The 26822-nt window shown below is 36.2% G+C and overlaps 1 protein-coding gene across 4 annotated transcripts in view; it reads right to left on the bottom strand.

Annotated features, from left to right (window-relative positions):
- RPS6KA3 (ribosomal protein S6 kinase A3) overlaps window positions 1–26822 on the bottom strand; it is an 80470-nt gene that overhangs the window by 7420 nt on the left and 46228 nt on the right. For 3 of the 4 annotated variants that reach the window (XM_040582544.1, XM_040582546.1, XM_040582547.1), the window contains 14 exons: window positions 26540–26646; window positions 24103–24140; window positions 23589–23731; window positions 20329–20399; window positions 15329–15417; window positions 14631–14695; window positions 14434–14536; window positions 13512–13636; window positions 11386–11511; window positions 9506–9595; window positions 5239–5397; window positions 1557–1718; window positions 1287–1363; window positions 120–237 (listed from right to left, as the gene is read on the bottom strand). In XM_040582544.1, coding sequence (XP_040438478.1) covers window positions 120–237; window positions 1287–1363; window positions 1557–1718; window positions 5239–5397; window positions 9506–9595; window positions 11386–11511; window positions 13512–13636; window positions 14434–14536; window positions 14631–14695; window positions 15329–15417; window positions 20329–20399; window positions 23589–23731; window positions 24103–24140; window positions 26540–26646 — 1473 coding nt within the window. The remainder of the gene's footprint in view (window positions 1–119; window positions 238–1286; window positions 1364–1556; window positions 1719–5238; window positions 5398–9505; window positions 9596–11385; window positions 11512–13511; window positions 13637–14433; window positions 14537–14630; window positions 14696–15328; window positions 15418–20328; window positions 20400–23588; window positions 23732–24102; window positions 24141–26539; window positions 26647–26822) is intronic. The other variant, XM_040582545.1, reaches the window with a different exon arrangement.

Genomic DNA, 26822 nt, shown 5'->3' with positions numbered 1-26822 from the left:
TTAAAATAACAGTGAGCGGAACTTACCAAATGATATACAATATAACATATACATTATAAGCAACATGTTACATTGCAATCCATTTCTTATCCTCCAAAGGACAAAGCAAATATACTTGCCTTAGCTGTATCTGAAACGGTATTCCAATAACCACCGCTGAGAGAGAACTTTCCACTACCTATTCGGGCCAAAATCTCCTCTGGGGTATCATCAGGACCATTTGCAAAAGGAGTGTAGCTATTTGACCAAACAATTTCAATGTTAATAACTTCCATAACCTGGACCTCAACAGTTATTATAAATCTGATTGCAATATCTAGCAAGTTCAAAATAATTATAAGCAACAGATAGTCAAAAAGTTGTAAAAAGAAATTATTCCTAACACATGAAAATGCATGGCACTGGCTACAGATCTGTTATTACTGTATGTATTCCCTCTATATCAGGTCTGAAAACCAGATTTTTCCTACAGCAGTCGAAGTACCGGTGGTTCCCAACTTACACAAAGTATTCCTTAAGCCTTTGTATTTTATTGAAGTTATAAAACAAGCTGTTGTAAAATTAAATGTGAAGGCTTTATGGTGAATCTGAAAAAGAAGAAATGCTCTTTTGATACTAGAAGAAGGTGCAGCAATTTTCGTTGCTTCAGTTTAAGAATTCTTGCTGCTACCAAATATCCACCAAAAAAAAATATTAAAAATGAAATATGTTTATCATTTATTTTAAAATGCCAAAGTGGCAATCTGAATAATGCAGCACAAAAAGATAATCTATTTGGCAGGTGAAATAGCAACTATATTTTGAACTTGCAGAACTATAGCTGAATTTATTATTCATCATCTTTTATACAATTAATTTATGTTGCAAATATAAATGCATTTTTATTGCACTTATTATATACTAACTGCATCACTTCAAACTATCCACTGGCTGAATTTTGCACACAATCATGCTTCAATGCATTGCAATTATATTTGCAACATGTATGTCCTGCAGCATACATGCTGCTAAATCAGCTAGTTTTCACATTTCAATTTTTACTCCTAAATCACCGTAAAGCAGAAATTAAACACCTAAAATAGAGGGGACATAAGAAACCAAGAATTTTTCACATCAGTCCTTGCAAACTTGGATTCTATTGAAGAGAAACCATATTCTAGCCCCACTGAAGCCAAAGCAGAGCCTCATCAGCGCCTCCATAAAAACATCTTCAACAGTGGGCCTATCTTTATTATTTTGTTTATATGGGCTTGCTATTCTACAAAGCAAACTAAAATTACTCTTACCCAGTAAGCATCGTATAAAGTAGAACACCAAGGCTCCATATGTCACATGCAGCATCATAACCTTGTCTCTTTAAAACCTGGGGGAAACAAATATTTTTTCTGCAAAAAAAATACACTTAGAAATGCTTTGATTACACCACAAAAATAGAGAGGTCTCAAATTTTTAGTGCATACAAAGTGATTTCACTTGTTACACAAGAATGAAACAAATAACTAGCAAAAAAATCCCATCAGAATAAATCAAGGTATATAAGCTATCCTGGTATTTACCTCTGGTGCAACAAAATTTGCTGTGTAACACGGAGTCATCAGAAGACCATTTTCTGCTCGCAGTTGTTTTGCAAAGCCAAAATCACAAATTCGAATTGATTCTGGATTACCAGATTCATCAACATAAAGAATATTGCTGGGCTTCAGGTCTCTATGAACAACCTAAAAATTTAAACCAAAACACAAAATACAGTAAGCTAAATATATGAGAAGCTTTATATTATAAAGCTTTCATATATATATATATATAAAAAAATATATATATATAAATTCTGCTACTAAATTTCAGATCTCCCATCAGCAATCAGTTTCCAGATTTCCAGCTTCTAACATCAGCTGCAGTATTCTGATGCTCAGTGGTGTCTATAGAGTACTACAATTCTGCTAAGAAACTCTAGCCATAAAGCCTGCTCCACACATCCCACTCCCCCCCACTTCGTTTGTACAGATGGTTCCAGATGTCTTATTCCAACAGGCGTATATATCTATTTCCTATTTTAACATGGATACCTACAAGGCTCTGTAAATCAGAACCCTTTGGCTAGGAACACCTTTTTGAGTCATGGATGTCCCTAGGTGCTGATGGGCCACCATGCTAAGTAACCACAAATTAGTTAATGCTGGAGTAACCGTTTATATTCTGTTCTCTTCATTCAAACAAACTGACCTAACCTCAGCGCAAACATTTAAGGTCTGATTAAGGAGGAATTTTAATACAGTCCTGCCAAAAAACAACAAAATATCAGAGGTATTCTCCTAATGGACTGGCATGCCAAAAAAAAGCCTGTACTGGTTCCCAAGTGGCTGTTTTGTAGGGGCTTCAGATGTAAAATGCTTGACAAAAACTGTAGAAGCTGCCAACGTTCAGGCAAAATGAACCTGATCTTACTTCAAGCTATGTTGTAACACGCCTTAATAAAACCTGGAATGCACATGGACAGTCTTCGAAATCAGATTACCCGTTACATTTTCTTCACAAGACAAATTAGCCTAAAGCCTCTAGAGCCTTTGCTCTCTCTAAAGAAAAGGGTATATACTGCTGTAACACAGAAGAGTGGATCTAAATGTCTTCTGTTAAATATTTAAAGAGACCTGCTATGAAGGCCTTTATCCTCCTGATTGTCTTATGTATTTGATAAGTATCAAACATAGCTTTTCCTAGTTAAATTTGAACGGAAGAGATTGTGGTGAAATATTTCAAGAAGGCAACCACATCAGAACAAGAAGATACCCCAAAACTCCTGCAAGCAAGTGATGTGCAGAATTAGAAGCTCTACGCACTCTCCCAAAAAGCGAGCAGCATTTCAGGAAGGCGAGTAATACAAGACCGAGCAGCAAAAGACTGCAGAGGTCTGCGGATTGTAGAGCCACTTAACACAGTAAGTGTATTTAGTACAGGCTTTTTCAGCATGCAAATATTTTTCAATTCCCAGAGTTAGCAAAACAAATACTTAAAATTCTGGAAATAAGAACCTTGTAAGCTGAAATATACAAATGATATTAAAGAATATGAGTCGGAACAGTAGATGTTAAGGGGAACATCCTGGCTTCAGATGTCAGTTTCTGAGAGAACTGGCTCCCGACAGCCCTCATTTTTTAGTCTTTTGATAGATTAGAATTCTTTTTCTCTAAGTAATGTATGAAACAACCTTTACTGCTCCAAGAGGCAGAAGAAAAAAACCCACAGTTTTATTCTATTTGATAGTGTGTTTTTTTTTAAAATAGATCTTGAAAGGGGTAGAAAGGAAAAGATGACCAATAGAAACAGCAAAGAGCTGGGGATTTAGCAGACTGTTTCAAGAACAGTCTTGAGCTGTATTTTTTTTTTGGAAGAAGGGGAAGCGATTCTCAAGTGGGAGGAAGTGTAACAGTCCAGTTCAAATCTAAATGCCAGTTCCCAAGCAATCAGAATATTTATGTCAAAGGTCAGATAAAATACCTTCCTGTATTAAGCTGTTTTCCCAAAGGTGAATTTTAAAAAGATAGCAGATTGTTTTAGATTACACTGATATTTTACACAGAAATAACATTTTATTTTAGAGCAACAGAGGAGAACAAAACAATATGCAGGATCTTTCAGTTCTTTATTTCTCAGCATCATATTTTTGATTAGCAGTCTCAATCATCTACCAGCTTGCAGAATTATTCTGCTCCAGCATGACACGATACCTCTTGTTTATCCTTTTTATGATGTCTATTGTGTTGACCCTTACTTGTTTTATGCTAGCCTTAATACTTTTAGAATGGTTCGGGTGAGAATTGGAAGTATTGCTTTACCCTGAAGAGAAGGATTTCATTCCTTGCATATCTAATTTTTCAACTCAAAACTATCCTATGAATTTCTACGAGGAAACTCCTTCTGGGAGAGGTTGTGGAGACTACACACAGATTGAGTCTGTCAAACCAGTTATTACCTAATACCATATTCATATGAGCTCCTCCAGTGTCCGAAGGAGCTACGAAAGTAAAATCCACCAAAGACAAGAACTCTTCCAGACAAAAACTAGACTGTTGAAGTGCTCACTATTTACATATATGCCCATCTTTCCTGGTGAAGCATACTTAACACAAGATGACTCAAAAATTTCCAAAAGTAAAGGTTCCAAACACTGTGTGATCTAATGCAAGTTAAAATGCCAATACTTACAGACATCTACGGTAAAGAAACACAAGGCCCCTAAAATCCCTCAACTGAAGCAAGGATACTGGGCCTTTTTTTGGCCCCATGTGGTAAGAGTGAACCAAGTTATGATTTGTGATATTCTATTCTTTATACTTCCACACAGAATGTATTGAGGTTTTTTCATAATTCCCATGGATGCTGCTGGCCAAGGATTCTAGTCCTGTGCACACAGGCTCAAAAAAACCCACACACGTAAGCAAGCGACTGAAGAAAATGATGAATCACAGAATAAGATACACCAGATAACTTTGATCATAATTTTTCTGAAATAGCAGCTCCCAAAAATGGCAATGCGTAAGGAATTGTTATTTGTTTCTTAAGATAATTTGAGTGCTTTATGTTCCAAAGCATCTTTTCTTGGGTAACAATATTAGGTGTTAGCAGCGTGACTTTTTCCTTGCACCCTTACTTTCTGCTTTTTCTCAAAGCACCCTTTTTCTTGTTTACTTAAAAATGCAACATGACTTGTCATTCTTGCCATGCAACTGTCACGCTGGCCTTGTCTATCTTTGAACTGCTTCCTTTGTCTCCAAATTTGCGCTAATTCTCTTTCTCCTAACAGTCCACTACAACTTCCTGACCCTATGATGCAGAGGTTACAAGTCATACATCATGCTCTTTAAAACCAAGAAGTGGAAGAAGTTTTAAGTGTGGTAGGTGCAAAATAAACTTCCAAGGTCTGTCACAGGATGGGGTTGGAATTACAACTTCTTGACTTACTTCCTCTCAAATCCTCTCTATTAGTCATTATCTGCATGTTCCACAGAACTCCTGACAGACTGCATGAAGGACACCAGAAACATTTGCATCATCTCCATTATCTGGACATCCACACAGCTGATGAGGAGGAATGTTTTGATTGCAACACAAATTCCTGCTTCAATGAAATTATTCACAAAAAATTAACTACCACATAGAAGAACATATCAAGATATGAGTTTATACTTCTGAAAGAGAATGTTAACATCTATAAGCATTTTTTCTGAGATGAAAACTTACCCCTTGTGCATGAAGATATTCAACTGTTTTTGTTATTGTGAACAGAACAGCACTAGCTTCTCGTTCTGAGAAAAATTTTTGCCTGAGAATTTTATCCAGAAGTTCTCCTCCTTTCATAAGTTCTGTTACTACGTATACATATTTTCCATCATCATACACCTGCAAAAAGTACATAAAGATATAAACTTCAAAATATTTATTCTCTGCTGTCTTGCTTTGAAATGCAAAGAGGTAGTGCAGATGGGTCCATAAGATGTTTTCTTCAATTGTTTTTCCCATATTTCTCACCCCATACACTAACCAACATAGTTCATCTTCAGACATGAACACAAAACGTAGCACAGTAATGAAATAATATAAAAATACTGGCATGTATATGTTTAAAGACAAAAAAGGATGAATAACCTGCAGTTCCCCTCCCCCCCCCCCCCCCCCCCCCAGTTTTACTGAAACAAATTAAACTAGACATGGGAGAAATTAAGAAGTAGTAATAACGGAAACTAGTCTAATTAAGGCAAAACCAGAGCTAATTCTAGAAGCGATTACTGCACCAAATTACAAATATGAACAGAGATCATTCCAACTGAACAGTCAGAGAAAAAAAAAAACCAAGGAAAACCCCCCTAAAATTCACCTCAAACAGCCTCTGGGAAACACTGAAGTTAATACATACAAAGCTGCTATGATAAAAGCCTACAACTTATACAGTACTCTGCACATAAAGCCCATAAAAAAAGTCTAAAAGTTTTTTAAAATGCATATTTTAGCCTTTAGTTCTAGTTATAAAAATGGCTTAGTTTTTGCAAGGCTTCTTATCTTCCAGGCAATGATAGTTGAGAATTATGTATACCGTCACCAGGGGGCACTACAGACTGAACTAAACCGAAACACGTTTTAAGGTCTATTAAGCACTTAAATTTCAGTTGAACTTTCTTGGGAGCTTTAACTTAACCCAGAAAGTGGTTTCTGCTTTAACGAAACCTTTGACAGACTGTTCCCTATTTTTACTTCAACCTTTTTTTTATGGTGATGTTGGAATCGTTCTCTTCAGTAATAAATGTGAAATAAAAACTAACTTGTGTTTAAGTAGAAATAATTGTCCAAGTTGTAGTAAAATGAAGTTAGGAATAGATATCAGGTAAATTAAAAAAAAGTTTTAATCCCAATTTCCTTGTCTTAAGCTACCCGGATAATACAAGCCACTAAAGTTCTAAGCTTCGAAATTTCTCTGCTTTCAACTATACTAAAAGGATTTATTTTCTCACCAAATTAAAAAAAAAAAAGTGAGAGTGTTAAAGACAATTCTACAGCCTTTACAAGCTTATGATCTTAAGGAGAGGAAGACATGATGGGTTTATATGTTCTCATTTTCTCAGCAATTTTCCCCCCATGAAATATAAATTACTGATAATCTGAATGTACTTGTATTAAGACTTCAAATATTACACAGTATTAATAAGCAGAATTATCTAATTCTAGATAGTAAAATGGCATTTTAGATTGTTTTGTCCAATAGGCATGCTCCCTCTAACCCTGATAATAACATGAGGAAAATACTTATTTAACATGACAGAGCACACACATCTCAAATACTGCAGGGAGCATTCAAGCAAAATTTGCATTCGATTACTATTTTATGTGCTACCCCTTGCTGGTCCCATCTGCAAGCCAAAAAACTCCAACAACCCCACCCCAACCAAACCATTCCCCTTGCACGAATTTCTCCAATGGTATCAGCAATTTAGTTTTTTGCACTAAATAAATACTACTGAAGTATTCTTCACAGTTAGGTGTACAGTATTGTGCTGAGATCATTAAGGTGATGTTGACACATGCCAGTAGCATGACACATGACATCATTCAGTATGTCTTCTCTACCAGGCAAACTGGAAGAAACTATAGTGAGAAACAGATGTAGGCACATGAACAAAATATAATAAAATGGAGAAAAAGAACATTGTTTTTGTGAAGTAAGATTTCACATACATATTAGGAGTTTTTTTTTTAACTCATAAATGAGCACTTGGACAGGGAGACTGGATATACTGTATTCAAACGCTTCTGAAAAGCTTCTTTAGCCAATGCTTTAAATAACTCAAATAGGACAAAAGTTCTGTTATAGAACAGTAACTTAATAGGTAAAAAGGGTAAAATACTATAATGGTCTGGTACAGGAAGTTTCTAGGTAATGGTTTGTTGGAAGCTGTGTGCTTCCTCCATTCTTTCGCTGTTTCCTAGGCATCCACTAAGGGCCACTGTCAGAGGCAGGATACTGGATAAGAAGAACATCTGATTTAGTACAATATAGCTCCTTCTTTTGTTTATAAACTGTAACTGAAAAAGACCAGTGATAACAATTGGAAGAAAAAAACCCAGAGGACTGTACATTGCAGAAAGTTTGGTCTTTTGAATATCTATTGTAAATTACATAAAAAGGCTGAGTGAGAATGAAAATTTCCATCCTAAGCTAGAATTCAAATATTACTGCATGTATTCTTCAAATACAAGAAAAGAAAGAAATTGTTCCTGATAGAATAGTAATTCCCAAGGGCATGCACTTAAATGCCAAAACAGTTTATTTTGGCATTTCAAAAAAGAAACATTTAAATTTTGGTGTGAAACTGAATGAAAATTTGAGTCAAATCAACATTAAGTTTTATTTGTGTAATAACTCGTGGTGTTCTTGAGTTCAAGGCCTGAAGGCCAAGTACTCCTTATTCTGTCCTCTGAAAACTGTAATAGCACACCACTGTATTGTGGGATATGCAAGCAATCAGCCCCATGCATCTATATTAAGACAGTGAAAACTTAGAACAATGTTAAATTCTACAGTGGTGGATATTATATAAGTTTCTATTACATATGAATCCTTTACCTCGTTCCTACACTGGACATACTTCCATAAACTCTGCCTGGGGAACTGATCTGAAGTAGAAGTGATAATTACAGCCTACTGTTGTTCTTCCTCTGTGAACTTTTTTTTTTTTTTTGTCTCCTTTTGCTGTTTGTGTATTAGTGTTGGTGTGTGAATGAAAGATGGCTCCTGCTAGAAGATGACCGATGATGATGAAGAATTCATCACAAAGTAAAACAATTCAGCATACATTGGTAACTTTTCAAGGCCGCCTGGATTTCTCTGCTCTCAATGTAAAATACTCATAATGCTGAAGTTCAGGTAAGTACTCACATTCCTGTTTGTCTTCATGCCTAAATAGCATATTTTCTATTATGAATTAAAGGAACACATAAACCTAGCATGCAGCACTAAAAGCAATATGAATGGTGATGCAGGTTCTGTGTTAGCACAATTGCTTTCAGGTAGCTTCATTGTCTAACTAAACAAGGCAGAAAAAACAGAAAGAGGGATTGTAATTATGGTATCTAGTTTGCAATAAGGTAAGCTCCATGGTGTGCCCCCTTGCATATCTGACCTGCTTTATTCTCCTAAGAAAGAACGAAACTACGTGACTTTGATAAAGTGAAGAGAGATTATAGTAGGAGAAGCACTTCAGGCAGAGTACTTCAGTACTCATGTCCACAGTATTGACAAGCTTCTGTTTTAATGACTTCAAAACGTATGAAAACCTCCCTTCAGCTCAGCTTCCTGGAAATGGTTAGCTCTTTTGCTTGAGATTTGGTTTTGGGAACCAGAATACTTTCCTGCAGACTAAGTCATTAAGCATATGCCTTTTTAATTTTTAATCTTCTTTAATGCATAATCAAGGAGAGAAAGAATTTTTCTGTTAGATCATGAGAATCTACTGTTCACCATGAAAAACCTCTATTTTATAACTTACGATATTTTTTGCTTTTTATGGTCAAAGCATTTCCATGGTCCGAGCAAATAATAATAATAATAAAATAGCTAATCTTCCATAAAGACCAGGTAAAGATTCTAGGTAGAGAAAAAAAGTGATGACCATGGATATGAAGAGATGCTGTCCACCACTGAGTAATACTCGTTACTGTCCATGAAAATTACTTTGGGTATTGTGCTAACAGTGAGTCCTCAGTTATACAATAACGTATTTTAAAATTGCTTTTGGCTGATGTAAACAGAAATAGATTTGAAGTTAACTAAGCAATCAAAAAACTTGTTTGTTCCTTTAAAAGTACAGCTAATGTTAAATGAATTAATTATTCCTGTACTAGGATTTATGAAGGATGACTTGACTGCTTAGGATTACGTTGTACCACAATATAAGCATCTTAAAGAAGTGAAATGCAATTATAATACACTAAAGGATCTCTTTAACACACTACTTACATCTTTTAGGGTAATAATATTTGGATGCTGCCCATAGCGCAGTAAGATTTCAATCTCCTCTGTTGGATCTCTTTTACTCTTGTCAATAATCTATAACAGCAAATAGATACATAGGCATAATTCTTTTGGTGAGTATTATATAGTGTAACATTTTGGTGTGCATATTAACAGAAACAGATAAGCAATATCTATTGTTGTTGGTAAAGGGCACGGATTATAACCAAAACAAAGTTTGTTAAATTAGAACAGCAAGGCAAAGCAAAAAAACGTTGGAACAACATGGTAAAATCTCTCAGTTGAAAACAATTTTGGAGGACAAGTGATCCCATCCCTCAGGCTGTGATAAATAACGTAAGGCTGTTTAGTAGATAAGGCTTCAGTCACGCATCATGTAATAACATTGTAAGTTCCTAATTTGACACGAGATACTGGTTTGATGACGCTAATGAACTGATTTTCACAAAGCTAATCTCAAACAAATATTAGTGCAGCAAAAGACAAAGCAGGAGAGCAAAGAAAAAAAAAAAGAAAGAAAAAGGAAAAAATTCTGAGTTAATTCAGACAAGCATTCCATTATGAAAGTCATTTGAATCTCTGGAGGCTTGCTATCAGGCTCTGAAGTTCTCCCTGTGCAAACAAGCGAAATATTTTGTCCTACTTAAAAAATACTCTAATTCTTCTCCTTTTTTTCTCTCCTTCTAAACTGTAGAATTTCCTCTAATGTCTTCTCTGTCTCTGCCTTACCCCTTCTTCCTCTTGACATCCTTAAACCCTACTGCTACCAGCACCATCCTAACACATTGAACACTGATGATGTTATTCTTTCTTCATTATTCCTTGAGGAAAAAAAGCCACAACAGAGGCAACAGAAAAGTGAGGCAATCTTCACAATAAATATAACGGCTTAAAGAATTAATATCTATGCCAGTACTTTCTTCCAGTTTCAAGAAATTACTTCAAATTGCAAGCACATAATTCAAATCTGTTCCTAGTCAGAATCAGAACAAAGACAAGTATGTAAGTACCAAACTGAAATTGGAGGGTTTCCCAGTAGACAATCTGTGTGCAAGGACACAGCAAAACATACCTAATTAGTCTTTGAATTTTACATATTTAATTAGTAAACTGTTCAACAATTCACAAAAAGAGAACTGCCTCACAGTACAGGATTTAAAACCCGCCGCCCCCCTCCCCCCAAGTCTGCTAATCCATACTTCTGCTTTCATAGTCACTATTCAGCCCCACAGTGTCATACAGAAAGACAAAAAAACTTATCATTTCACTTCTGGGAACTCCACCGATTTCAGCTAACAATTTAATGCCTTCAAAGAAGTGCTAGAAAGCCCATCAGAATAACATAAAAACAACATTAGAAACCTTGTTAAACACTAGCAAGCAAAGAGTTGAAGTTTATTCTGGAAGGTATAGCAGGCTTAAGCACTGTTATGAACTCCTAGCTGTCTGACAATTTATGAACTTACTCTGGAAGAATAAAAGCCATATATGACTATGTTTAAATAAAAGTAATCAGTCACATTTTTAAAAAATGATGATGAGTCATGTAAGTTTCTCATAGTACATTTCTTTCTAGAAGCAGTCATGTAACTCCCAACAGTTTTACCACAATTACATAGGTGTTTCAAAGACTGAAGATTGCTTTTCACCACCCAAACCAGCATACAGATAACAAAATCCATAGCAATGCTATATAAATAACTTCCAGTACATATTTAGTTGATTATTATAATTCACATTTACATCTAAAATATTTTTATTAAAAAAAAACACCTTAATTTTCTTTATGGCAAATAAATTAATGATGCCCCATATCTACCATGCTAAAACTTGGAAAACAGTGTGTTCTATAACCAAGTAATTACCTTTACAGCATACTCCATGTTTGAAGCTTTATGAATACATCTCTTGCAGATAGAGTAAGACCCAACTCCAATATCTTCCTTTACTTCATATCCGTCAGTAAACTGAATGCTGTTCCTGTGCAACTGCTACCAAAATAACATTATCAATTGATGACTATTCTAAATATATAACTGACCTTTATATTAAAAATGAGTTTTTGAATTCCTACTGATTTGCTTCACATTTTCAACTGATGGCTGTACTTGGTCAAAGCGGTCTAAATAGTCACTACCTTCCGTTTGATATTAGTACAAGATAAATTCTATATTAGAGACATTGTAAATAATGCACATTGTATCTCAGAAACGGAAAACACGATTTTTCTGGTCACTTACTGATTAATTTAAAGATAGAATCTCCAAAACAGGTAAGATCAGAAGACCACATGACAAAATAATAACAAAATAATGGTAAAAAATCATCACTGTTTCTATTAGATGAATGCCAGCTGGAAAATTCAGACATACTGAATAGAATCAGATTAACTAGATAGAAATTGCATGGAATGGCAGTCAAAAATCCTTTCACAGAAATAAAAAGCTGAAAGAAGGACAAGTGTTCAGTCTTGTAACGGAAGGAAATGGTGTTCTAGTATAAGGAGTTTGTGCAAAGGATGCAAAGCATTTGCAGGAAAACATCTGGGTATCCTGGAGCACAGAAAAGAGGAAATCAGAGTGAGGAAGCGGTTGAGGGGCACAGAGGAAAAGCAGCAGAGAAGCAGACCTTTACAAGAGAAGGAAACCATATACAAAGACAAAAAATTTCATCCACAAAAACTATGTGGGAAAGAAGGAGCACAGAAAAGCTCGCAGAAACTATTGGCAAGAAGACTTCATGACCAGAAGTCATTCTGATGTGTATACACCAAATCAGACAGCTTATTTAGAATAAAAAATGGTCTAAACCCCCTTGAAATGTAATGATTCATTACACATGAAGCAGGTAATGTATACAAATAAGTATGTTATAACTAATCTAGACATAATAACAGGATTAAAGAAATAAGAGCTACTCATGATCTGAATAAATTGTTTTTTAAAAATTCTCAGACATTTGCAAAGTATCCTACATATCATACAGCACACCTTTTTATTCTTGCCTATACACCAATAAGTTTTCGACACAATTTAGATCACCAGTTCATTTTCACGACTCAGTCCTCCTTGGTAATTACAATAATTAAAAGCAGAAAGAGGAGGTAGAAATACAATTTTTGCAGGTGTCTTACAGTTTTTTTTCCTGTACATGCATCTGCTTTCTTCTTCCTGGCTGTAAACTCTCCAGTGCTGAAGTACGCTTTTTAGAATGACCTCAGCCTCGTAAGGAGGCAAGGCATGCCTCTCCCCTATCCTAGCATGAAGTCCACTTTTCTTGTCTCACACAAAACTGCACTTAACTGAAGGTTTGTTGTCCAAAAATCAGCAGTACTGGCAGTAACAAAGTATATAAGAATAGCAACTGCATTAGGCTACTAAAAGTGACAACCTCACATTTATTAATACAGGAGACTGTACTGGAGTCATTCTAATTCTGTCAGGAAGCCAAAGCTTGTGTGTGTGCTACAGCATTACCTCGTGTGATGCACTGAAATTAGTCACAAAATATCACAGATGAGCACATTAACTTAAAGTGGCTTGGGAGGGACAGCATATGTCCTGGGTCAGGGGTTCCAAAATGCATAGCAGTCCAAAACATCCAGATACAATTCACAATTGTACTCCAGTGCCTCCTACTGCAAGAATCAACTGATATTTTCACACATTGGGGAAAAAGATCAAGATGTCTGTTATTCCCCTCCACCTCATAATTATGGCTTGACATTAAAGAGTTAATACAGTACAGGTGGTAGAATGTTTTCATTTAAGGGTTGAAGCCTATTCACAACCTGGCTATTCAGTAATTAAACAGGTCCTGAACCTTCAGAGGTTTGTTTGGATAAAATAATCTGCTCTTAATTTTCTTGTATGAAGCTGATAATGACTTTGTCATGGTACTTCATTCTGTGACAAAGGAAACAATCCTTCCACCAAGAGACAGCAATACTGCTTTCCTGACTTTTTTTGTTTATTAAAGCAGAGATACTCACCTGGACAATTGAATGCACTCCAACTGTCTGCATTGCTTGGCTTTCATCATCTGATGCAATAGCTACAAAACTAAATCCCCGAAAAAGTTGATGTGCATTAGCACTAGGTGGGATACCAGGTGAATCTGAAAAACACATAATCTACTTACAAGCAAAGTTTTTAAAATACAGAGATGAGATTATGTCTACTCTGAAGTGAAAACTACAGCTTTATTCTATAAAGTACACAGAAACCGGAATTTGCAGAAATTCTTTGTAGAAATTCTGTTTCTGAGGACCAAAATACAAATAATTACTGAATTGTTTTGCATGTACCATCTAGAAACACAACAACGACTATTACTGTCAGATAATATTTTATTATACAAAATCCAGTACTCTGCAGAAAATATTTACCTATAGCAGTGCATCTACCTAATATTTATGGAGAAGTACTCAAATTTTGGTAAACACCCTAAATTTGTAAAGACAAAAATTTGTGTCATATTTTGAATAGATCAGTGTACAACTACTATACAGAGATAGACTGCACTTGGCCATCCAAAGCTTGACATTATTAAGCTTCTATGTATACATGGTATGTAGAGTCACCATCATGGATTAAATGGAGCCACCGCATACAGCCTTTAAGGTCACAAAGACAGGGATAATCTTTTGAATTAAAAAAATGAGATTGCTTAGATAAGTAAAACTGAACTTATGTATTTGCTTTGTAGCTGAGGATTACTTTAACATAGGACAACTCAGTTGTCCTTCATGATATATTCACACCAAAGACCACACAAACTTTTATGGACTACGGAATACTTGTTTGTGAGCATTCATGTAGCCCAGCAACACCTGGAAGAACAAGACACTTTACATAAGCCGAACAATGTTTCTAATTTTTGAATACGTAAATTTTAAATTCTTCACTTTTTACCTTTTGGAGTTTTTGCTGTAAACTCAGGGTCAAAATAAAATGTATCTTCAGGTCTGCCAGTTGCAGGTTTAAAAGGGGGATGAATTTCTCTCCTGTACAATTTCTGATGAGAAGGCACAGGCCAGAGTGAATGAAAAAGTTATACACCACCAAAGACTGAACTAAAAAGTTTACTTAATTTTGAATTAGATACTCACATTCCAATCTATTTTGGAAAAGAATGCATGCCTCTTAATTTCTTCAACTCCATCTGGACCTGCTCCTTTTATAAGGAAGAAAAATGCATGTGAATTATTTTCTTCTTGGTCAAAAGAATGACTAGCAAAACTATATTTCTTCTGTGTTAATTTTAGATGTATGACTAGCAGAAATGGTATTTTTTTGATCAATGATGTGGCTAGTGCAGTGCTGTGTTTTGGGCTGGAAGGGCACAGGAAACTGGGAGAGGACACAGCCAGGACAGCTGACCTAAACTAGCCAAAGAGGTACCATGGGACGTCAAGCTCAGTATATAAACTGGGGGAGTGCGGGGAGGTGGGTGTTGGCTGGGATGGACAATTGTTGCTCGGGGACTGGCTGGGCATCGGTCAGTGGGTCATGAGCAGTTGCACTGTGCATCACTTGTTTTCTTTTCTCCCTTCCCTTTGGATTTCATTACTCTCCCCTTCTCCCTCCTTTTAATTATAAAAGTTATTATTGTTCTTTTGTTTTAATTGCATCTCGCTTGTTAAACTGTTCCTGTTTCAACCCTTGACTTTCCATTCCTTTCCGATCCTCCTCCCCACCACCCTGGTGATACTTGATTACCTTCTGGGGGCTAAACCACGACAGTTTAATGATCATTGATGTTACCAATATCATAATCAAATTTAAAATAGTCTGCTAAACACTTTACCTAATCTGTTTGCCGGGTTTCTTTTGAAGAGCATTCGCAAAAGACTCTGTGCTTCAGGACTCAAGAACTGGGGCATTCCAAGTTTGGCCCTATAGAACAAAAATAATTACTAGCATACAAACATATTTAGGTGAGAATTAACTCTGCATTCCCCCCCCGTCCTTTGTCATTCAAAAAAAATCTGTATCAAAAACCCCAGCATCACTAAGAAATTGCCTTCAGACATCAGAAACAGAGCAAAAGTGCTGTCAGTCATGTAAACCTGTTACTTTTTTTCCCCTCTTGTTTTGAGTACTATAATATTTTCAGTAAGACTCAGGAACTTGAGGAAGAGGTGGTAAAAAATGTAGAGAGGTAAGTTATAGGGTAACAGTTTATAAACTTGTAAATTTTTGTAATATGCTTTGAGCAACTTTTAAGTCCAGTTATTACCAAGTGACACCAAACAAGAAAATCCATTCTGATAGTAAGATAAAAGACATTCTAAAAGAGGTAAGAAAACTACCACAGTATGACATACACCAAGAACACCCAAGCAAAACAACAGGAAACCTAAAGCTGGAAAATAGAAATTGTACTAAGGTAAGACAGATCTTGCAAGATTAGCAGGTAAAACGGAAAAAAATCCCTCCCTTCAGTCTTTCTTTTTGAACCCCTCACCTCCCCCCCATCAATTTCAAATACTACTTTCCAAATTTCCAGTCTTGAATTTTTTGATTTATGTTTTTGTAGCCCTGTCATTTAATTTTGTTTTGTAATCTTTGCCGTATTTTTCTCCTTTCCATTTAATGTTGAGCCTCCACCCCCTCACTATTACTAGGTATTACTGCACTTTTTCTTATGACCATGATAATGGTAAGGGTGGATATAATTTCTCCTTTCCACCTCTCATTCAAACTGTGGTTTGTATTTTTCCATAACAATCCATCACACAAGCTTTCTCTGTGTTTCACCCAGAAGACATGATTTGCCTTGTGTTCCAGCTATTCGTAGATGTCCACCTCTGTGTCACTTCACCAAGTGCATACACATTGCCATTGATTCAATACTAATTACTTTAAACCTAGAATTTACTATATTTTCTGTTCCTTTCAGCTTTAATGAAGTCAGAGGTAGGGTGGGGTAAGGTAAGTCTGAAAAAACATGCCTTCTTTAGGCTATTCAATAATGCACTACAGGCAGACCAAGACCACGGATGAAGTGGAAGAACAGGCAGTGACCCATCCAATGCTTCCCCGACTGCCATGCACCGCTAGCGGCTGAATTCTTACTCATGCGCTCTATATTGCACATTCACTTGATATCATTTCTGCTCACAGTGAAGTATCATAGAGCTATACTGTAAAAGGAAGCAAGAAACACACTGTCTGCAGAAAAACAATGGTATCATTTACAGTGTGATTGAAGGACAGAGAACAGACAACTAAATACAATAGGAGGGCTGCAGTGGGTGGAAATCTTTGTCCTATTATAATCCAAACCAGCTCCAACAGTAGGATGCAACCCTGGAGGTTCAGTATGATAGGGTCAACTACTTAGAAAAAATCTAAAACCAGGCCAGAAACATAACTGCAATTAATCTTACAGAGAAGTGACTCAATGAATAGAAACCAAGTACATAGAAAAAATTCTAGAGGACTGGTATGTACTGCAGTCCACAGTGGAGTGAACTGGAGGCCCCTGTGCAAAGGGCAGAGATTAGGACTGTCAGTGCTCCCTTTCCATCACAAAGGAGCACCTTTCACAAAATCCTTTACTGCCCAGTGACACAGCAGAAGAAAAGATCATCACCAGGTCCTCAGAGTTCCTACGTTATACAACTACATGAGTGACAGCAATTTTTTCCCAACATTCCTGATGGACGAAGATGGAATTTTATATGAAGGCATACCTCTTCAAAAGGAGAAAAGATGCTTAAAAAAGTTAACTTCATTGCTGCAAACTATGATTTCGTCAAATTGCAGACTTTACAATTTTAGGTAGAACACACAAGAATAAACAAGAACTTGTCTTGGTAATGTTGTGAGAAAGAGAGAGCCCAGAAAAACATGCTTGTATGAAGAATACATTTTCTGTGGATTTTCAGGAACAGAACATAAGAAAAGCAATATGTCTTAAATGATACGCTATGAAAATATGAACTTGTATGCACACCTGGCCATTTTAAACAGTTTTACAAATTATTTATGGAGAAATATAGTACATTTACTACTATACAGAGAATAAAAAGAAAACAAACTGCCATTCTTACGGGGCCAGACAAAAAATGTGAACTTATTAGAAAAGTCTTTAAAATATCTTATGTTTTTCAGCTGTTTAATATTACTAACAGTGAAATAGATTTATATGTATGTAATAATGATAAATGCAGAGAAAATTAAAACAGAAGTAAAATTTCTTTACTTCGTATCACATTTTTTGTGCAGCTCTCTGAAACTAACAACAGTTATGAAGATTAAAAGGTGAGAAAAGAAAGAACTTGGAAAGGGAATTAGAGATACTTGCTCAGACGAAATCCAAAAGTAATTATAGAATTATAGAATTGTTTAGGATGGAAAAGACCTTTAAGATCATTGAGTCCAACCACTAACTTAGCACTGCCACGTCCACCACTAAACCAGGTCTATAAGTGCCATGTCTACACGCCTTTTAAATACCTCTATGGGTTGTGACTCAACCTCTACCCTGGGCAGCCTGTTCCAAGCTTGACCGCCCTTTCAGTGAAAAATTTTTTTCCTAATATCCAATCTAAACCTCCCCTGGTGCAACTTGAGGCCATTTCCTCTTGTCCTACTGCTTGTTACTTGGGAGAAGAGACTGACACCCACCTGCCTACGGGCTCCTTTCAGGTAGTTGTGGAGAGCAAGAAGGTCTCCCCTCAGCCTCCTTTTCTTCAGGATAAACAGCCCCAGTTCCCTCAGCCGCTCCTTGTAAGCCCTGTGCTCCAGACCCTTCACCAGCCTCACTGCCCTGCTCTGGACACACTCCAGCACCTCAATGTCCTTCTTGTAGTGAGGGACCCAGAACTTGACACAACATCTGAGATGCAGCCTCACCACTGCCAAGTACAGGGCGACAATCACTTCCCTAGTCCTGCTGGCCCCACTATCTCTGATACAAGCCAGGATGCTGTTGGCTTTCTTGGCCACCCGGGCACGCTGCCAGCCCATATTCAGTTGGCTGTCGACCAACACCCCCCGGTCCTTTTCCACCAGGCAGCTTTCCAGCCACTCTGCCCCAAGGCTGTCGTGCTGCATGGGCTGGTTGCTGGTTGTGACCCAAGTGCAGGACCTGGCACTTCTTGTGGAACCTCATACCACTGGCCTCAGCCCATCAGTCCAGCCTGTCCAGATCCCTCTGTAGAGCCTCCCTGCCCTCAAGTAGATCAACACTCCTGCCCAGTTTTGTGTTATCTGCAAACTTAATGAGGGTACATTTGATCCCTTCATCCAGATCACTGGCAAAGATATTAAACAGAAATGGCCCCAATACTGATCCCTGGGGAACACCACGTGTGACCAGCCACCAACTGGATTTAACTGCCTTCACCACCACTCTTTGGGCTATGAATGACCATGAATATCAATTAACTGGGGAGATGCAAGGAGGATGGTCCACATGGCAGCTAAATACATAAGATTTTTGTAGCAACAGTGGAAAGACTGTTGAGGAACAGAGATGAGTCACATGCAGACAGAGGAAAGAACAAGAAGATGTGACTTGTGAGACATGGATAGAAAAAAAAAGCATGGCTCCTGAAATAAGTGATAGTGCAGTAGAATTCAGACTAGCTTCTTCTAAGTAGGAGGTGGTCAGAAGGAGTTTACGCTTGCTGTGAATAAATAGAACCTTTTAGTAAAAGACATTCAATAATCACAACATGAAGATTTGAATTGGCATGGTGTTGACGCAGCAGCAGAAACTAGCAGCACTAAATACATTTGCAAATACAAGATGAGGAAGAAAAACAAGGGCAAAGAGTAACATAACATGTATGCATTATGAAAGCAAAAGCAAGGAAAAGAATGAGTTTGTTTTCTAGCAGTTTTCGCATTCTAATCGCTTAAAAAATATGAAAGAATTTCATATATTTACTTTTCAAAACAAGCCGTTGATGCAAAAGAAATGCTGGCTTCGATATATGGGAAGACAAGCGGTAACGGGACTAAGAACAATGAAAAACAATGAAGCAGAAAACAAATGAGAAAACTAAAATAGTCTTATGAACTTCTACGGGAAAAAAAGTATTAGTAAAAAATGATGAAACAGAAGTGAAACTATGATATGAGGAAACAGAGGAGCGTGCACAGCATTGGGCTACAGTCCCAAAAGTGGGACAATTACGTCATAGGTTGTATTAGTTCAGAGAATATGTAGGGAATCAGCAAGAAAAAAACCCCAGCAGGTCTTCATTAGCAAAACCAAGAACATTAACTGCATGAAGGAAAGCAATTTCCACAATATGGTTAATGCAAAATCTATACTGGAAATAGCAAAAGGGAAAACTGGAGCTTGGACAAGTCATAGGAGAGTACGTAAGGGAGGGTGCACTGGTTAGGGGAAGTATCAGAGAAGCAAGTTGTTGGCAGCACCAGTAATATAAAGTAGGGTGAGGAGCTGGTAAGATAAGAGATGGGTAAGGAGAGAAAATACTTCTCAAAAAAAAAAGCTAAACCAAAAAACAACAAGGAAAAAACACACAGGTTATCAAAAGGGATAAGAAAGTTAAAAATATTATGGAAATAAGATGGGAAAGATCATATGGTTGGAGAAGTTATTATTACAGATTAAAGAGCTGCTATGAAATTCTTTGTACCTGGTATGGGGGAGGAATAGAAAGGTAAATTAGACAGGCAGCAAAGGGAATTAGTAGTATGGAATAGGGAGTGAGGATTTACCAGTACCTTTGGAAATGAGGGAAGAGTAGAAATTAGATATTGCAGCCCGGAGGGCATCCCTGTAGAATACCTGATGAGATATATAAATAAGAGTGTACTCACTTGAGAATCATAGTCATGGTTTCTTTTCTGTCTTTCCCTTGGAAAGGTAGAGTACCAGTGAGCATTTCAAACTGTATAGAGTAAAACTTTCATCAATTACATTACCTGGACAAAATCTAATTTTTGACAAAACTACTTAGCATCTTAACCTTCCAAAATTCATGCATGTTAACAATCAAGTCTGTGCAAAACAACTTCTCATTGTACAATTTAAATTACTATAAACATTGAGCAGCCTTTGGCATTTTTAAAGCTGCAAAATATTTTCCTATATTGACACCTTGCTTTACATGCTTCTATCTGAACAATTTAGACTATAATGTCCTGTGTTTCATTTCTACCTACAAAAGTTTATTCTTGGAAGACTTGATCTATACAACTGTATTTTAGTTTTCAAGAGAGTGGGGAGTAGGGAAAAAAAAATTCCCCTTTCAAAAGTTAGTGATGATTTCTCCTCATGCAGAGAAATTAAAAAAGGTCAAAATTTTTTACATCGGCATGTACATAGCCTTAATTGGAAAGGGGAAAAAGGTTAGTTGAAACTGACGAAGACATGCATGATGAAAAGTGGTTACTGTATGCATACAGCAGAAATAAAGCCTGAAGGAACACATAAGAGCTACAGAGTACATGCACGCACATTTTACAGTGCCTGGTAGCAGGCAACAGACACTGTTAAAATACTGATTTGTTCTGAAAGTGACTGAGTAAAAATAGATAAATAGAAAGGCACTTCTGTTGTGCTGCAGTATACTGCAGGGATATCGGATCTAAGCGAGGTAGCAAAAGCAGTCTGGCAGCCGTCATGGGAGCCAATACTCTGAGGCAGAAATCCTGATTTTTGGTTTAAGAATTGCAAAACAATTTCATCTAACGAAGTGTCAAGGCATACACTTAAAGCCATCAAAATTAAAATAATTATAAAGGAACCCTCTGAACAGCTTATGCAAGCTTAAGTCATCCTGAACACAAGGTATCCATCCTCTGTTCCCCTCTTTTCTGGTATGACCTAATCATTCAGACTTCTAAGCATTAAAAATGTACATGGATAACTTGAGTGAATAATGTGTGACTGTAGCATTCTTATATCTACAATAAGAGCACGAAGTTGCACTAACAGCATTCTTTAAAACCTTTTTATATAAAAATAAAATTTTAGAATTCTTACCCTACCTATAAAGTATTCAGAGAATAAAAACTCTTCACTACTGCGAGATACTTTTTACTCTAAATATTATTTTTTACATACATACTTATATTTAAAATTTTACATTTAATATAATGCCAACATGAAAAAAACCCTACTTTTAACTTAACACTTAAGACAATTTTCAGGAAGATAGGAGAGGCACAAGCCAGAACTACAAAAAAAAAAAAAAAAAAATCACCTTTTTTGTTTGTTTATAGTGTAAAATGATTGTCACAAGTTGCACTTGCAAAAAAGCCCTTTTTTAAAGGTAAGTTTATAGTGCTGCATTTTTGGCTTACACTTGCTTGAAATAAAAAAAAAAGTTTCTTTAGCAAGGTCCTATTTGTCACAAGCATACACACTTGTATAAACAACTCGGCATACATGTTCTTTGTCCCCTCCAAAAACACTACCTTCCAACATCAACAGGTCAATAGTACTTTAAGAATAAGCCAACACTGGCCTTCCCTAGTTATCATCTTCTACAGGAGAGTACCTCAAACACATAATGCTCCTGAAAACTTTAAATGAATGTTTTCACGTCTGGCATTCAAAACAGTCACTCTTTTAAAGGACAAAATGAAATATACTTCTCAAGGATGGTTTAAACATACTCAGTATCCAGCAGCAGGAGAAAAGAGACCAAATGATTTGTCGATACATCTTTCTAGTGTCCATTTCTATCTTTAACTTCTGTTCAATCCAGATAATGTGTACTCATACCACACCAACAACCACTTGAATTCTCTTAATTAGACTCTGCATTGATTAAATCATTTGAGAGCGGACACATACAGATTGTCTATGAAAATTACCATGCAAACTAGGAATGCAAGCAATAAAAATACGATCTTGAGAAAACTGCACTGTATTCCATCTAGAATTTAGAGAAATTACTTTTTAAGGTCATATTTTTGTATTCAAAGTAGAACTCAAAGTATTTAAAACGCAGTGCACTTAGACTGTGAAAGCTACACGTCACGTCTAACATCTTTCAGCAATTTTCATTTTTAGCATATGCACTTTGTAAGCACAAAATTATGTTTCCCAGCTTTATGAAGTAAAGCTGAAGTTTAATCCTGTTTGTGTTATCAACAACAAATATCCTGCAACTACCCTACAATTATCTTTTACTTGACTGTGTTCTTACTGATCAAATGTACTTGGGTGTGTGTGTGTGTGTGCTTGTCTATCTGGAGAGAGTCTAGTTATCAGGTGCTACTTTTACATAGTCAGTTTTCAGATCACAACAGCATTCTAGATGATTAAAAGGTGATAGGATGACTTATTTTCAAACACGAGTACTTTTTGTACTACAAAGCACACACGTTAGTTGTACTGTTACAGTCATATGTAGCAGAAGCAGTAAGAAACAAAATTATTTCCTTTAGAAATACAACTATTTAATTTTTATGTAAAAATGCACACAAAGATTATAAATATTAAAAGCCATTCAGCATTCCTAATATACCAAACATGATCTATTTTTCTCTTCCAAAACCATATTTGATACACACATTATTTCCTCCAACCCTGTAACTTCACAGAAGTTAACTCTCTGCAGAAACTCTGTAAGCAACTGAGCAACTATATTGTATATTAGCTCAGTGTCATTTAGATTATTTTGACTTGTAAGAGCAACAGCTGCCATTATTCCACTGAGATATAATTACACTGGAGATTAATTAGAAAGTTATCATTCATTTTTTCCAACTTGAGAATAAATTCAAACTTAAAATTTCCATCTAACTTTCTTCCCTGTCTTGGAAGAGACAGTATTTTTCCGGTATACTTCAGTATTCCTATTAGTCTCCATAACATTCATACTACAACAGATGCACAGTATTTCAATTCAATGGTAACAAAAATAGGCATATTGTTGGTGTTGATATGAGACCTAGTCCACGTTCTTCATCCAAACTCTGTGGTATTGTTATTAATTTCATATAATTTAGACTTTTTTGATAGTTAGAATTAATTTAAAGCTCACCTTAGAGTTTAATGTTTGATTTGTTTCACCAAACCTGGCAAAGCACAGTTTTGCTATTTTGTATATTTACCAGAAACCTACCATTAAAACACCAAAAGACCACCAGTCTGCACTCTGTGTATGGCCTCGTCTATTAACGACCTCTGGTGCCATATATTCCACTGTTCCACAGAAAGAGTAGGCTTTTTTTTCGTGATCAATTGACTCCTTACTTAAGCCGAAATCTGGTAGAAAACCAAAAATAGTTCTAAATGTAATTATTCTTTTTAAAATCACTTATGGTTAATACTTTCACCATAATGTGAAACGTGATACTTGTTTCATACATACACCCAAGTACACATGTGGGAATTACAGAATTCTCTTCCCCTCCCCACATTATCATATGTCCGTAAGATCAGATATACTTGTAAAGCAGATATAATATTTAAATTATTTCTGTATTTTATTTATTTCAAACTAATTACTTTATTTGCTCCACAGCAAAATTACCTACCAGTTAAAACTGCATATTTTATCACGCTCCCCCAAAAAAGGAAAAAGCAAAGATTTTTATAATGAAAAGATCCAGACATTGCATTTTCCCCTTATTCACCTGTCAATTTGATATGTCCTTCCTCGTCAAGCAGGATGCTAAGAAACAATAAAAAGAATAAAATAAACTAATTAAAATCTTTTAACTGTTGTTTCAGACAATGTATTGATAACATTTAGGAATAAACAGAACAGCATACATAAAGATGAGCAGAATTGAACATGCATGTAAATGAATCATTAGGAGATGATACTTTGAAACCGCACAATTTATTCTCTTGTAATTCTTTCTTTGCAAAGATTATAAAACATAACCAACACTTCAGAGCTTTATTTAACTATTTGGTTAAATTCAGCACAGTATGTAGTAACATTTATATTGAACTTTCAGTTTTGGCCATCTGCAGTGCGTGTCTATCACAACTGCTAAAAATAGAAGTACAGTTCTGTTTCTATTAAACTGAGCAAAATATGTTAATACAATGTATGTTTGCATATATATGCAAAATGGGTATTCATTTTTAATTGCCATTTCAGAGTGTTGACCACTACAGATAACAGAAGTAATAAATATTCTCATACTGTACCAAAGGACAGAACCCATAAGCCCTACACTTAGAGCAGGCCTTGTGCTTCCGCCTGTTTATTTCAATCACAAAGGCGGCCACAGTTCTCTGAGATGCCAACTATCCTTAACCACCGCTGAATATAATCACAATTCAACACATGTGAAATATTCAGGAACTGGACTCTGTAACACCACCTACACAGAGGACTTAGTTCCTCCAGATTCTCTTGTGGGCAGCTGCATTTCATCCTGGGGATGAGACATGACTCAGGCACACACTTCTTGTCCATTCTCCCTGCCCTTTCCTTTTCCTCCTTACAGTTTCCGTGGTGGGAAACAGCCCCACAGTACAGATACAGCCTGTGAGAGTTACTATGTCATCCATAAATTGCAAGTAATATCATTTGCTTTGATAGGTTTTTTTAATCAGATACACCCAAGGCTAAAACCAAAGGTGTTTCAATAGGTATTGACACATCCAATTTTTTTCTTTTTTAAAAACACTGTGTTTGAGGCAGTAGCTATTTAGTCTTCTGACAATTACTATTTCGTTCTTTTCCTCTTGGAAGTAAATGTTAGCAAAATAACTAAAGTTCTCTCACTTTGCTTTTTAAAGATCTTTTTCTACTTGGCAAGCTTAATTTTCCTCACTTCAGAATTACTTAACAGAACACTCCCAAAGTTTAAACATAATTAATTCCCTGTTCATTTGGAAGTGCAACCCCATGCCAAAAGTCTCCAAATTTTTGATTTGAGTACGAATCTTTCCCTTCCTGTCAGTCAGGGTTAAATATCTTAAAATTTGTGTCTTTTTTTCCAGGAGATGCATAAAAGAACAAGCTATCCTAATGGAATTTTCATGGAACAGCCAGGTTCTGTGATACTTGTTACTCATTTTTGCTCTTTTCCACCAATCCTTTACATGAGATGGTTATCTCGCACAGGCTTTTCAGGTTCTCCCTATAGCCATAACAGAGAAGTTGGGTCACCGAAGACATCAGGACTTTGGAGTTTATATTACAGATTTCTCAGCAACGAGGCAGCCTATGCTAACTATCTGACTGAACACAACAGAGGAGATGCACACATCATATTGTCACTTAGGTTCCCCTCCAGACAGAGGGTAACACTACAGCATACATTTGAGCTGAAAGGCTCAAATGTTCCACGTGATTGCACTGACATTTTCTTCTTCACATCTTCTAAAACTTAAAAAAACCAAACCCCAAAAGCTTCCTGGAGGAGAGACATACACAGGAGACAGAATTCTGACGTTTGAATGAAGCATGGATGGCCAATATATTGAGACACAACACCATACCGGAATTGTAGCTTCGAGCTTATTTTAAGTTTTCAGTGTAATTGTTACTGATTCAGTGATTGTCAATACACTGAATGAAGCCCGTGACTTAATATTTCCATATTTTACTTTAAATTTTAAACTCTATTCTGCTCTTCCTGCAGTGCACTTTAAAAATCAGCATTGGAAAAAAATGTTTGCTGTTAGCCTTCCAAATGCAAAGACACAACATTCAGCTGTAACTTTGTATCACACATGTGTTCTAAGTTTATCTGTATACCAGAAATTCTACAATAATGACAAAAACAAAAGGTCATGGCCACCTCTTTTCCATCGTACACCCTAAAATACCTGGAAAATGAAAGTTAGGAATATTTCAGTACATTCTTAAAGTGATATGGATTATAGTACTTGGCATATCACTCTGCAACTAGATGCTCAGATGTTCTAGCAGAAATTAAATCCAACCTTTTTAATTAAAACAGCCCACAAACTTCCCCCACCTCCCTCCCTGTTCAGTTTATATATATAGTAAATTACTGAAGTTTAAAAGCTGGATAGTGAAGTGCATGGATAGAAGTGCTACAGAAACCAAATAAATGAACTGCATCTGCTGTAGAGGAGTCTTACTTTTCTGGTTTTAGGTCCCGGTATATTATTCCAAGACTGTGTAGATGGTCTAAAGCAAGTGCTAATTCTGCCAGGTAGAATTTAACATCATCTTCTGTGAACATCACCTGAAAAAGCAAAACAATGTACTTTACATGCAAAATCTGTAAAGCTTATACCAGCACCAACTAAAGAATGGTTTAAACAGTGGTTTTGCAGAACGGTTCTTCATGATACTTGAATTCATTTATATATGAAACCCTAAAAATTAAAATTCCTTAGTTAAACAAAACCTAGGATTTTA

This window comes from Falco naumanni, chromosome 2, assembly GCF_017639655.2.
Source record: "Falco naumanni isolate bFalNau1 chromosome 2, bFalNau1.pat, whole genome shotgun sequence".
Lineage (NCBI taxonomy): Eukaryota > Metazoa > Chordata > Aves > Falconiformes > Falconidae > Falco > Falco naumanni.
The sequence above is the reverse complement of the archived record's forward strand: the minus strand, read 5'-3'. Positions and strand labels throughout refer to the sequence as shown.